A 13295-nucleotide genomic window follows, 5' to 3' on the forward strand; every position below is an offset into this window, starting at 1 on the left:
AATAATTTTTTTGAAATCATTGTCTGCCGGGTTCTCCAGCAGGTAGGGCTGTGGGAGAGCCGGTCCTGCCTGTCTCTCCCTGGGGCTGAGCGGGATGGTGAGTGTCAACGACCCAGAGTCTCTCCTAGTCACCAGAGAGAAATACACTGAGTCAGGGGACTTGTCGAAGCAGGATCTCACTTTATTGTAACAGGCAGGTGCTTATCTAGTGTTGAGAACGAGGGTGGGGATCTCAGGATGGGCTGAGGTGTAAGGGCCAATAGCATATCGCGACTTTTGAAATGGTGGTTCTAAGCGCGTGTGCGCAGGGGAACTCTAACTTCCTACGTGGAAGTAGCAGGCCAGAGGCAATTTGGCATCCTGCTGAGTCCTAGCTGGCCAGAGACAGGTCGCCAATCTTCAGCTAGGCTCAGGAAGTTCCACTAGACCTTGCGTCCGGGCCTCTCAAGGCCTAACAATTGTCAGGCATTTTATCTAAAATAGTCTCACTGAGGTCATTTCTGATGGATTTGTAGTTTTTGGTGGGATTGTATTGTCTTGATTTTTTTGTGTTTCTTGTATTATAATGTAGAGATTTTTTGCATCTGAAGTTAATTTAATCCTTGGGTTTTCTGATTATTTGCGGTGGTCTTAGCTGTGTAAATCCAACTTCCTATGTCTTCAGGTTAGGAATTTAAGGTGTCCAGCGTAGCTATTTCACTCCAAGAAAACATCAGAACTGACCCTAGGTGTTGAGTCTGCCTGCTATTCACGTATTCTAGTAGACTGAGTAGAGCAATTTACTGGCAATTTCTAAAATTCAACTGAGCAGTGGACACATTGAATCAAAGCCAGCACAGAGTATTTATGCAGTAGTGGGGATTGAAACAAACAGATAATCTCATAAAGTCAAAGTCACTAAGGGTGTGTTTTGCCCCACACCTGTTGCCGTCCGGTTCGCATTGCTGGTAGAAATCACCCAACCAAGAGCAGCTTCTGGGAAAAAGAGATTTATTTTGGCTTACAGGCTCGAGGGGAAGCTCCACGATGGCAGGGGAAAACGATGGCATGAGCAGAGGGTGGACATCACTCCCTGGCCAACATAAAGTGGACTACAGCAACAGGAGGGTGTGCCAAACACTGGCAAGGGGAAACTGGCTATAAAGCCCATAAGCCCGCCCCCAACAATACACTCCCTCCAGGAGGCATTAATTCCCAAATATCCATCAGCTGGGAAGCTAGCATTCGGAACACCTAAGTTTATGGGGGACACCTGAATCAAACCACCACAACACCCTTGATCCTATCAACTAGGAGGTTGAAATTTCTGGTCTGAAATGGGTTCCAGGACACCCTGGGGCTGAATGAAACCCTGCTCTCAATAATGACAGAATAAAAAGACCAAGGCCCTGTGAATCAGGGGACATCAAAGGCAACAATAGTCAACACCAAATCACAGCTTATTTGAGAATGGTAAAGCCAACCAAGAATATGTAACCCACAACCTGTCTTGTCATGGAAAGCGAGATTAGCACTTCCAGTGCAGACCTATGTGCCTGCCTTTGTATAAGTAGGCCCTGTTACCTTTTGGGTAGCTTCCAAAACTCACCAATGCTGAGTGCCCACCTTGATTACTCTCTGTTGAGCTATGGAGCTAGTGTTCTGATCGGCTGTGCTGGATGCCATGTGGCTGAGGGTGAACATATTCTCATATGTTCATGGACGGCGCTAGCAGTTGGGAGATGGGAGATGGTGCAAGATTCCCCTGGGCCCCAGTTCTGCGAGCCTTCCTTTCCTATGCCAGAAGGACTTCCTCCTTTAGTTAATCCTTCCTCCTTTAGTTAATCCTTCCTGGAAGCAACCTGAGAGACCCAGCCAAGAGGAATGTCTGTGGATGCCTGATCTGACCAAGTTGACAACAGAACGCAACCATCTCCACTCACAGGCATCATCTGGCTACGATCATCATCTCTGATCTGCTTCACCTCCGTGTGCTGCTAAGGCTTGCTGAAGCCCCCCTTGAGGTGTGGGGTGTGTGTTCATGTGCCATGGCATCCTTTAGGGGCCTTGAAGATATGCCAGTTATGTAGCAGCCTGCTGATTTCAGCAAGGGTGGGCTGGGAGCAGCAGACAGCCCAGCCTAGACTTCTCTTTTATAGGGCAGAAAGATGGATCCCTCTCCCTTGCTCACCTTCCCAGTCCTGCTGTGTCCCTGGGGTGCCTTGGCAGGGAGCAGCTCGCCCCTGCCCACAGGTGTTCACTGGTGGCCTGACAGGCTTCCAGCCCCAACTGCTCTGGTGTCTTCCCACTGCACACTGTGTGTACCACACCTCTGCCAAGTGGCTGCTTCACCTGGCACCTGCAGTCCTGGGCAGCTCCAATGATAGTTGCCATTCTCCCCAGAAGAGCCAGAGCTCTTGCTTCTTGGCTCCCCCAAGAAAAGAACACATGGCTGGGTGTGGTGGCTTACACCTCTAGTCTCAGCACTTGGAAGACTGAGGCAAGAGGATCACTTTGAGTTTGAGGCTAGCTCGGGCTACACAGTGAGTTCTAGGTCAGCCTGGGCTAAAGTGAGACTATCGAGAGAGAGAGAGAGAGAGAGAGAGATGCTGCTGCAGGTTGTGCCTGAGATGCAGCTTCCATGAGTTGACATCTATGCTGAGGCGGGGTTTTCAGTGGTACAGCTGCTGTTAAGTCATCCGTTTTCCTGTAAGCTGCTCCTCACCCTGATCTGTAAGTAACCCCGATAAACTCATTGGTTCCCGAGAGAGAGAGAGAAAGAGAGAGAGAGAGAGAGGAGACAAGCAACATCTAAGTCCATTTATTTATTTCACGGCATGGAGCACAGACACATCCCCAGGTTGGGGACAGACAAGGACACGGGTACAAAACTTGGAAAATGAAAGGATCAGTTACAGCTGAGATGGCACCCACAAAGTAGTTTAAGGCTCTGAATGTGAATATGGGTAGATGCTCATTTGCTCTCTCTCTCTCTCTCTCTCTCTCACACACACACACAGGCACATAGAGCGCCACCCACACAGGATCTGGGGTTGGATGCCAGAGGCTGGCTGTTGTGGGCAGCTGCCTCCAATATTGCAATTACGTATATTAAAAAGTGTCAACAATAGGAAGACTGCGTGGGTCTGGGCATGTGGCAAGCTTGAACCTCGCTGGCCTGTGGGGCCATCCCTTGCACACTGCTTTTGCTCACAGAGCAGGCACCGGGGCACAGCTGTGGCTATTCCTGCTGTGGGAGCTATGACACTCCAATCACTACTTGTACTGAGCTCCAGTCCGAACTGCACCATGGCGGGGCAAAAGCCCCAAGTGTCTCCACCGGAGCAGCTGCCCCGAGCCTACCTGAACAAGCACAGCAAAGCGGACAGACTGACAGGAAGTCTATGTCCCCACCAAAGAGCCTTGCGGGCTCCTGGAAACCTCACTCACTGCCCAAAGCCTGGAGAGGCCCTCCTGACCCCCAAATCCAGTGCCATGTGGCAAACAGGAGCTGACCTGTGAATGGTGAGGCAAGATGACCAGGGGCATGCTACAGGGCACAGACTGCATTTGGCGTTAGCATTAAGGCCAGTTCTGAGCACAAGGCCCTGCAGGAGAGGCCGGCGTTCCCCAGAGGGTCCTGCACACTGGGGCCATAGTGCCCGCATGGCTCTAGGCCATGCCTGCCGTCTTCCTGCACGTGGTCCCTCCGTCACAGTGGCCATGCTGGTGGGCCCCGCTGCCTCCGCGTGGCTGGCATAAAGTGCTGGGTGCCTGGGAGGGCTTCTGCAGCCATCCCCGCACTGCTCTGCAGGGCACCTACTTGAGGAGATAGTTGATGAGCAGCTGACACGCCAGGGCCACGCAGAGCAGAAACCAGGAGCGGGGACTCTGCAGGAGGCCTGGGGCCGGCGCCTCCCCAGCCTGGACCACGGAGCTCAGCATAGCTGAGAGGTGCCTGGAATGAGAGGACAAGTCCCTGTCACCACCAGCACGGCCACCCTCCCATCCCCGAGAGCCGTCCCCGGGTGCGTAGGCTCGCCACAGAGGGCAGCCATGGGCAGGATGGCATGCCTGTCCTCTAGGAACATGACTCCAAGTGAGAAGGGAGGGCACCTTAGGGGGAGGGGCCCCAGGGCAAGAGGCTGGGTGGATTTCCTGGGTACTGATTCTAGGAAAGGGAGCTGGGCTTCTTGCCGGCTGCCTGTACCTTTGAAGCTCTGGCCCTGGACCTCAAAGCTGTGACTGTAATTAAGAGTCAGGGTCTTTGAAGAGGTGATTACATTAAAAGGCTCACTGGGGGGCTGAAGAGAGATGGCTTAGCGGTTAAGCGCTCGCCTGTGAAGCCTAAGGACCCCGGTTCTAGGCTCGGTTCCCCAGGTCCCACGTTAGCCAGATGCACAAGGGGGTGCACACGTCTGGAGTTCGTTTGCAGAGGCTGGAAGCCCTGGCGCGCCCATTCTCTCTCTCCCTCTACCTGTCTTTCTCTCTGTGTCTGTCGCTCTCAAATAAATAAATTTAAAAAAAAAAAAAAGGCTCACTGGGGCGGAAAGACTGTAAGAGCCAAAGGAAGGGTACCACTCCTTACATTCCTTACATACAACTGTCCAGACAGAAATTGGCCTCAATATCCACGACCTCGCAATACCTACACAAGACCCTCATAAGAGGAGAAAAAGATGATGCCATCAAATTAAAAGAGAGACTAATGGCAAGAGGGAGGGGATATGCCGGAGAGCAGAGTTGTGAAGGGGAAAGCGGGGGAGGGAAATACCACGGTTTGTTGTTTGTAAGTATAGAAGTTGTCAATAATATATATATATATTTTAAAAAGGCTCACTAGGGTTGACCCTTGTTCCGACTTGACTGGGGTCCTTATGAGAAGACAGCAGGACATGGACCCACAGAGGAGAGACCACGTGAGGACATGGGGTGAAGACGTAGTCTGCAAACCAAGGAGAGAGGCCTCAGGAAGACCCAGCCCTGTGATACCTGGGTTCCTGGTCCTTGAACCCCCAGGATGTAAGACACTGAGTGTCTGTCATGGCTACAGGAATAAACTCACTTGCTCTGGACTCTGACGTATGTGCTATGGGTTGCTGGCCTGGCAGTAGGTGACTCTGGGGCTGCCAGACCTCCCTGTCTTTGCACATACAGTCTGGACAAGAAGCAGTTTACAATCAAGTGCTAGAGGCCCAACCTGGGTTGAGTCAGGGATAGAGACGGGTAAGTACCCTCAGAAGATGCGGCTCACCCTGTACCTCAGCCCTGCGCCACGTATGTGCAACCTGCCACCAAGCCAGAAGGGCTTGTGTGGTCCTGGGAACTATATCTTATTTATTTATTTGAGAGAGAGAGAGGGAGAGAATGGGCACGCCAGGGCCTCCAGCCACTGCAAAGGAACTCCGGATGCATGCGCCCCCTTGTGCATCCTGCTTATGTGGGTCCTGGGGAGTCAAACCGGGATCCTTTGGCTTTGCAAGCCGACTCCTTAAGCGCTAAGCCATCTCTCCAGCCCTTCCTTTCCTAATAATTGGTATGTATTTCTGGGACCGCAGCAGGGAGGGTGAACAAGCCCAGTAACCATGTGACTTCCATGGCTTCCCGGAGCGGCAAGCACTGGAAGCAGACGACAGCGTGACATTCCGAGTCCACTACAGAAGAGAAAGGAGTCACCTCGGGCTCACGATGGTGCCTCCTGGTAGACTTAACAGCTTGCCACGGCCTAAGGGGCTTCTGCACTTGCAGAACAAAACTCCCCAGCCCCAACAACCATGGATTTCTCTAAAATCCAGTCTGCCACGCCTTGCCTCCCACCCACTGCAATCGAGTTCCCTGTGTTCCTGGAAACAAGTGAGGTTTTTCTCAGAGTCGCGGAGGACGCTGTGTGACACAAGCAAGCAGGGAAGACCTGCCCTCAGCGTGGGCAGTGCCGTCAGGCTGGCTAGGAGCCCAGAAGTGAAGAGGAAGCCAGAAGTGCTCTTCACCCCCTCACCCTGCTCCCAGTACCCAGTCGTTCCCAGACTGGGCCTCCTGCCAGAGCTGGAGAGGACCCGCAGGGGCAGTCACAGTATCAAATGCTCGTTGGGTGTCGGGCGGAGCTCACCCTCCACACCACTCTATCATGCACCGGACTCTGCCATCAACCCACTTTACAAAGGGTCACTGAGGCACGTCAGCCCACAGCACCCTGGTCAGTGAGGCTTCAGCCTGGGCTGCAGCCAGAAGCCCAGGCCACGCTGAACAGGAAAATGTGTGTGTGTGTGACATGAAGAAACCGCATGGCCCTGGTGGGCTCACACCGACTGGGGTCACAAAGTACAGCTCCTGGACACCTGCTGCCTCTCACCCCGTCATGCCTGAGGACCCTCTACCCAGTGGTGGTGCTGCTGTGCCCCAGGGAAGCCAGAGTACCTGGGAGAGCTACCATCGACACCAGACCCTGTCTGGGTTGTGACTTGCCTCTATGTTCCTAGGGATCTCTCCTGGGCCAGGCCCCACGCTTTCCTCTAAGTTCTGTGAAATGGGCTGTCAGCTGATTCGGCCTGTTCAGGTGATGGCCAGGTGACCTGCCTGCCCCCAGCTGACTCCTGCAGGAGGGCAGCACTCTACCTACCTCAAAGGAGGCCTCCCTCTACCTCCTGCATTTCCGGCCTACCTGTGGAGTTCCTGCTGAGCCTCACGGATGGATAACACAGCATCCTGCAGTGCCCGCAGCCTCTGGGTCTCCCGTCTGCACCTAGGGCACGGGCTCTCGCTGCCTGGATATCCGCCCGGGGAACAGAGAGAGAGGCAGCATGGGAGGGAGAAGCTAAGTGAGCTGGGCTGTCCTCTCTGGTTCTGTCCCTGCCCTGCCACTCAGGAAGTTCTCAGGAGCCAGCCACAGAAATAGGGAGACGGGGGAAGGTGTGGAGGGAATCCAGACTCAACTGGATTCCTGCAGACCCTTATAGACAAGTGACCAAAGACATGGTTGGTCCACTCCAGAGTCAGGGACAATGTTACAGAGATAAAGACTGCTTGGTGTCAGCAAAGGGGCAGAAGGGCCCACAAGGGCAGGAGTGGGGTGGTGGCTACTGCCTGAGTGGCCTCTCATCTCATCCCTCCACCTCAGGAAAACCCGAGTCTGGAACTATATTCCCTCCACCTCTAGCCTTTTTTTTTTTTTTTTTTTTTTTTGGAGCAGGGTCTCATGTGTCCCAGGCTTGTTATATAGTGGATAACCTTAAACTATTAATCCTCTTTCCTCCATCTCCAAAGTGCTGGGATTATAGGTGTGTTCCACCAGACTTGATCTACTCAAGGCTGGGGGATTGAACTCAGAGCTTTTTGCATGCTAGGCAAACACTCTACCAACTCAGTTATATGCCCAGCCCAAATTAGAATTCCTGGCATCTCTAGTCTTTCTGTTTTGTTTGTGCAATACTGAGTATTGATCACTAAGCCACAAACCCAGGTCTGACTGTTCCCACTTTGTCCTCATTCCCTGGCTACAGCCCTTGCCAGGCCTGACCACCCTCAGACTCTGAGAGGGCAGAGCCCATGGGTGGTCAGAGTGGGGCAGTAGAGAAGCACCTGTGGAAGACAGCCCCCACCCCCCTATAGTCCACATCTCCAGAAGGGGCTTCCTGCACAGGGGCTGAATGCAAGAGTCAGTCCTCCCCTCCCATCCTCCCCGCAAGGCTCCTACCCAACAGGGTTTCCAGAGCTGCTCACCAGGGACAAAGTCTTCATCAGAGAGGTCCGGGCAGGACTCAGGGGTGGAGCCACTGCTTTCCGTGACCTGGCTATGGCCAGAGGGCTGGTCGCTGGCCTTGCGGAGCCGCCGGTCTGGGCCAGACCTCTGTGGAGAAATGAATCTGCAACACTGGGGGCTCTCCTGCCCCACAGACCACTGTTTATGTGGGGACAGGGCTGGGGGGGGGGGGGGAAATCACATGCAGAGAACTAGTCCAGTAGCTTTGTACTGCAAAACACAGGTGGTTTGAATCCCTAACCCTGGAGGCTGGAGAGATGCTCAGTGGTTAAAGGCATTTGCTTATGAAGCTGGCAGGTGCTAGGGTTCGATTTTCTAGTACCCACATAAAGATGCGCAAAGTGGCACTTTTATCTAGAGTTCATATGCAGTGGCAAGAGGCCCTGGTGAACCCATACTCTCTCATAAATAGACAACCCCCCCCCCAAAAAAAACAACCCTCTAGCCTGGTCTTAATGGGAGCAGCCATGCCTTCTCCATGGGTCTCAGTTTCCTATCAGAGGACACAGACTTGCTGACACCCCTCTGGATGCCAGGCTGACACATGGCAGTGCTGCTCACACCTGGAACCCCACACCACGTGGGCTGGACCCACCTTGTGGGGGCATCCACGGCCTCATCTTGTGCAAGGGTGTCCCCCTCCCTACTTCTTGCCAGAACCCGCTGCCTTCCTGGCTGCCCTTCCCAGGCCTCAGGCAGGTGTGAAAAACATGTCACGTCAGCTCCATAGGGACGTCCCTGCTGGCTTTGCTTCCTCCTCTCTTGAGCTGATTGAGCCCGTTTTCTCATCTGAGGAGTGGAGCAGTGTGGCTGCTAACATGGCCAAGGGCAGGGCCAGGGGGCAATGGACTAGCTGCTAATCAACCTCTGTGTAGTGTCCTGAACCGTGAGCCCAGGTTTGGGCCCTGAGGGGATGCTGACCTCACGCATGGACCCGGGGCTTCCCAGGAAGGCAGTATGGCCGGCCATGGTCTCCCGCTTCAGAGTGTGAAGAATCCCATCTTGCTCAAATTGGATAAGGTCCTGCAGGGGATCCCAGGGGCTGAGGCTAGAGAGTCCAGAGCACATGAATGAGTCAAGGCAGTGACCCTCCAAAGAGGAGGCTTTCTCCCAGGCCAGCCCTCAAGTGTGTCCCATGGTGACCTGGCAGGTAACCACTGTCCAGGGTTTGAAGGGAGGTCCTGTTGAGCTAGCTGACCCTCCCTTCCCCTCTCTCGCTCCTTCAGGGACTTGCAGAAGGTAGTAGGGGGGGAGCCCTACAGCCCGGGTGGCTTTCCTCAGCCGAGGCGGGCTCCGTGGAGCCAGGCTCCGGGGCTGCAGCGTGCTGCTCACTTCTCGTGTCGGTAGCGCCAGTCCTGAGTGAGCGCGTCCAGGTAGAAGAGCCGCGGCTTCCACGGCACGAGGCTCTGTTGGCGCTCGCGGGCACGCTGCCGCTGGGCCTCCTCCAGCGCGAACTTCTCCTGCGTGGCCTTGTGTTGGTCGCCCTTGCGGATGGCCCTGGTGACATGCTGCCAGAGCCTGTGGACCAGGGAACCAACCCACGGCTCTGAGCTGGGGCCTGGGCAGGCCCATCACCCTGGCAGCTCAGAATCAGGCCTCTCCACGCTGGAAGGATGCATGGCGTGCCCTGGGCTTCTTTGTCTCCAGGAGCAGAGGGCTTGCAGCCTTGCAGAGAGGCCGTGTCTAGCAGGCGTGGCTTCCCTATGGAGCTGACGGTCACCTCCTGGCAGTGACAGGGGCACCTCCCTCCAGCTATTCCCCAGCAAGAACGGTAATCTGGTATAAGGGGATTCACCGACGGCTTTCCTCCCTGCCAATGGCACCCTGGAGATGCGCTCCCAGCATCGTGACCTCGGTGGCCTGACCATGACAGGCTGTGGTTGGCGGGGGGAGGGGATCCTGGGCACGGCGCATGCCTCACCTCTCAGACTCCAGCTCAGTCTGCTCCTCGAACAACACTGTGTGTCGCTTTAACCGCTGTCCACGGACCTCCTCGCTTGGGCTCCAAAAGAGTTCGGTGCCTCCACTGCCTTCCTCTTTGATGAACACATCTCTGTCCTGCTCCAGATTGGTGTGGTGCCATCAGAGCTGACAGCCTTGCCAGTGACTGCCCTGGGGCCTTGGCCAGGCTGACCCTGAGGGACTTCTTACCCAGTGCCCAGTGAGATGTGCCAGGACCTCTGCTCCGGATGTGATCTTCCCCTGGATCTGGTTGATGCTGGTGCTACCACCAAAGAAAGGCTGCGCGGGCACAGGGGCACATGCATGCCTGGTGAGCAGGGAGGAGGAGGGGAGGATCCCCATCTAGAGGCGCTTCTTTAGGGTCCATTAGCTGGTTACCCTCATGACCAAAGTTAGGATGAGGCCCAGAGAGGAGGCCACCCTGCCTCATCCAGTGCTTGAGCCCGTGTTCAGGTTTGTAAGCTCCCTACCATGGAGACAAGGGGGTTCGGGTGTGTCAGGCTGTAGTCTGTGACCTCTGGGCATCTCCTTCCCTCCCTGGGCCCCACATGTCCTGGAGGGCTGTAAAGAGGTGTTCCCCCACGTGTGCTAGTTTGGGAAACTTTCCTTGCAGTACTCAAGTCTTGCTCCCATTGCTACCTGAACTCCATGCCCCGCCTCCCATGAGGCTGTGCCTGCTACCTTGAGCTTGAAGTCCAGCTCAGCTTGGAGGTTGTTCTTCTCACAGACAATGGTCACTTTGCCCCCCAGCTCCAGGGTCATGGTGCCATAGAGGAGTCCTGAAATTCAGTTAGTGTTGGAGTTCAGCCCTGGAGGCCTTGGCTAGTCAGGAAGAGTGAGGAGGGTAGCGAAGGTGTGCAAAAGGGCTTGTTGAGACAGAGCCAGCGGCCTGCCCGTCTCTTGGTGGTGAGCATTCCCACACTTCTCAGAAGGGGCCTCTGTCCTCGCCATGGCCTTTGCTCCGGCCCGGAGATGCCCATGCCCTTTGCCGGATCAGCTCCTCTGGGAATCCTGATCCCGCTGTCTGCCTCATCTGATGCTGGGCTCAGGTTTTTACACCAGCCCTGCTCCCCACTGCCTCCCGTAGCCATGACTAGAACATTTACAGCCTGGTACATCACTTTTTTCAATGAAGGAAGAGGAAGTCTTTTTTTTAGGCATATGGAAAATCTAATCATTAAAAAACCCACCACTGGGCTGGAGGGATGGCTTAGCAGTTAAGACATTTGCCTCCACAGCCAAAGGACCCAGGTTCAATTCCCTAGGACCCATGTTAGCCAGCTGCACAAGGGGGCACAAATGTCTGGAGTTCATTTACAGTGGCTGGAGGCCCTGGTGTGCCCATTCTCTCTCTCTCTGTCTATCTTTCTCTGTCAAATAGATAAATAAACAAGTAAAAATAAAATATTTTTAAAAACCACCACATGCACACCATACTTTTGCTTGTACAAATGGTCTCTCTCTTTTTGGTGTGTATATACATGTATGTGGTATACATGCGTGTGTGAATGCATACTTGTATGTATGTGGGTGCACGTGTGTGTGTATGTGTATATGTTACGCATGTGGATACCAGAGGTCAGGTGTCTTCTGCAATTGCTCTCAACCTTTTTAAAATTTACCTATTTATTTTATTTTTATTTATTTGAGAGCAACAGACAGAGAGAGAAAGAGGGAGAGAGAGAGAGAGCAAGAGAGAAAGAGAAAGAGAGAGAGAGAGAGAATGGGCACACCAGGGCCTCCAGCCACTGCAAATGAACTCCAGATGCGTGCGCCCCCTTGTGCATCTGGCTAACGTGGGTCCTGGGGAACTGAGCCTCGAACCGGGGTCCTTAGGCTTCACAGGCAAGCGTTCAACCACTAAGCCATCTCCTAAGCCCAACCTTATTTTCTGAGATGTCCTCTGGCTGAACTAATTTGGCTAGACTAGCTAGTTGGTAAGCCCTGGGAACCCACTTGTCTCTGTCTCCTCAGTGCTGGGACTAAAGGCATGTGTTGCCTTACGTGAGTGCTGGAGATCCAAAGTCAGGCCCTCACGCAAATCACACAAGTTCTTTACCCACTACACCAAGGGTTCTGGACTGGATAAAAAAGAAGAAAGTGAACTGAGCACCAGAATTCATCTCTCTCTGCTCTTGTCTATCAATACAAGGTGACCAGCTGCGTCACGCTCATGCCATCACGCCGTCCCCACCATGACGGACTACAGCCCTCAAACCGGGAGCCAGAATAAACCTCTATGGATCAGTTATTTTTCCTGTTGCTTTGGCAACACACCTGACAAAAGCAACTTAACCAGGAAGGGTTTATTTTGGCTCAGAGTTCAAGGTTGTAACCATCACGGCAGGGAAGGCGTGGCATCAGGAGCAGGAAGTAGTTGGTCACATTGTGTCCACAGTCAGGAGGAAGAGAGAGATGAAGGCCACTAAATAGCTCACTTTCTCCTTTTTTAAAAAAATTTATTTATTTGAGAGCAATAGACACAGAGACAAAGGCAGAGGGAGAGAGAGAAAAAAAATGGGCATGCCAGGGCCTCCGGCCACTGCAAACAAACTCCAGATGCGTTCGCCCCCTTGTGCATCTGGCTGATGTGGGTCCTGGAGAACTGAGCCTTGAAATGGGGTCCATAGGCTTCATAGGCAAGTGCTTAACTGCTAAGCTATCTCTCCAGCCCGTCCTTTTTTTTAAAAAAAAATATTTATTTATTTGAGAGAGCGTGAGAGAATGAATGGGCATGCCAGGGCCTCCAGCTGCTGCAAATGAACCTCAAGTGCATTCACCACCATGTGCATCTAGCTTACATGGGTCCTGGAGAATTGATCATGGATCCTTTGGCATTGCAGGCAAATACCTTAACCGCTAACTCATCTTGCCAGCCTCACTTTCTCTTTTTTATGCAATCTAGAATCCCAGGCCATGGGATAGTCCCGCCCCAAGTCAGGGTGGGTCTTCCCTCCCTGATTAACCTAACCTACAAAGTCCTTCACAGATATACCCAGAGATTAGTTTTCATGGTGATTTTAAATCCTGTCAAGTAAACAACTGAGATTAACCATCACTCCCTTCTTCCTTAACTTGGTTTTGTCAGGATTTCAGTCACTGTTAGTCTGGGCTCCCCCGGATCGTGGTGTGGCCTCTTACCTCGGCAATGGGCGTAGGGCATGGTGAGGGTGTACTCCTCTGAACGGTTCAGGAAGGTGAGCTTGGCCTTGCCATCCAGCAGGGCTGACAGTGAGTTCCCTGCAGGGACAGGGTGGAAGCCAGTGAGTGAGGATAGACCCTTGACACCCAAGACCATGAAACCTCTTCCAACAGCCCAAGCGTTCCCCGCACCTCCAGCTGCGATGCAGTTGAGTCATGTAACCTCTCTGATCCTCAGATCTCTCAAATGCCCTGTCTCGTTCACACCATATCATGTTACGTGACTTGCCATATGTGAGGGAGTGCTGTATCTCAGTTACTCAGCAAGGGAGTCTCAGGACCAGGGCTGTGGACCTTTGGGAACTGGTCTTACTGGATTTTTAAACACCTTGTCATATATATATATGTATATATATGTATATATATATTTAAGAAAGGGAAGAGAAGAGAGAGAAAG

General features: G+C 53.3%; 1 protein-coding gene across 1 annotated transcript in view; it reads right to left on the bottom strand.

Annotated features, from left to right (window-relative positions):
- Positions 1–2785: 2785 nt before the first annotated feature.
- The window catches only part of Osbpl5 (oxysterol binding protein like 5), a 63941-nt gene continuing 53431 nt past the window's right edge, over positions 2786–13295 (bottom strand). Inside the window, exons 14-22 of the mRNA XM_004654232.3 lie at positions 12839–12937; positions 10379–10476; positions 9887–9976; positions 9657–9793; positions 9068–9253; positions 8657–8783; positions 7696–7822; positions 6638–6740; positions 2786–3937 (exon numbers count right to left, since the gene is read on the bottom strand). Coding sequence (XP_004654289.2) covers positions 3799–3937; positions 6638–6740; positions 7696–7822; positions 8657–8783; positions 9068–9253; positions 9657–9793; positions 9887–9976; positions 10379–10476; positions 12839–12937 — 1106 coding nt within the window. The 3' untranslated portion in view covers positions 2786–3798. The remainder of the gene's footprint in view (positions 3938–6637; positions 6741–7695; positions 7823–8656; positions 8784–9067; positions 9254–9656; positions 9794–9886; positions 9977–10378; positions 10477–12838; positions 12938–13295) is intronic.

This window comes from Jaculus jaculus, chromosome 1, assembly GCF_020740685.1.
Source record: "Jaculus jaculus isolate mJacJac1 chromosome 1, mJacJac1.mat.Y.cur, whole genome shotgun sequence".
Classification (NCBI taxonomy): domain Eukaryota; kingdom Metazoa; phylum Chordata; class Mammalia; order Rodentia; family Dipodidae; genus Jaculus; species Jaculus jaculus.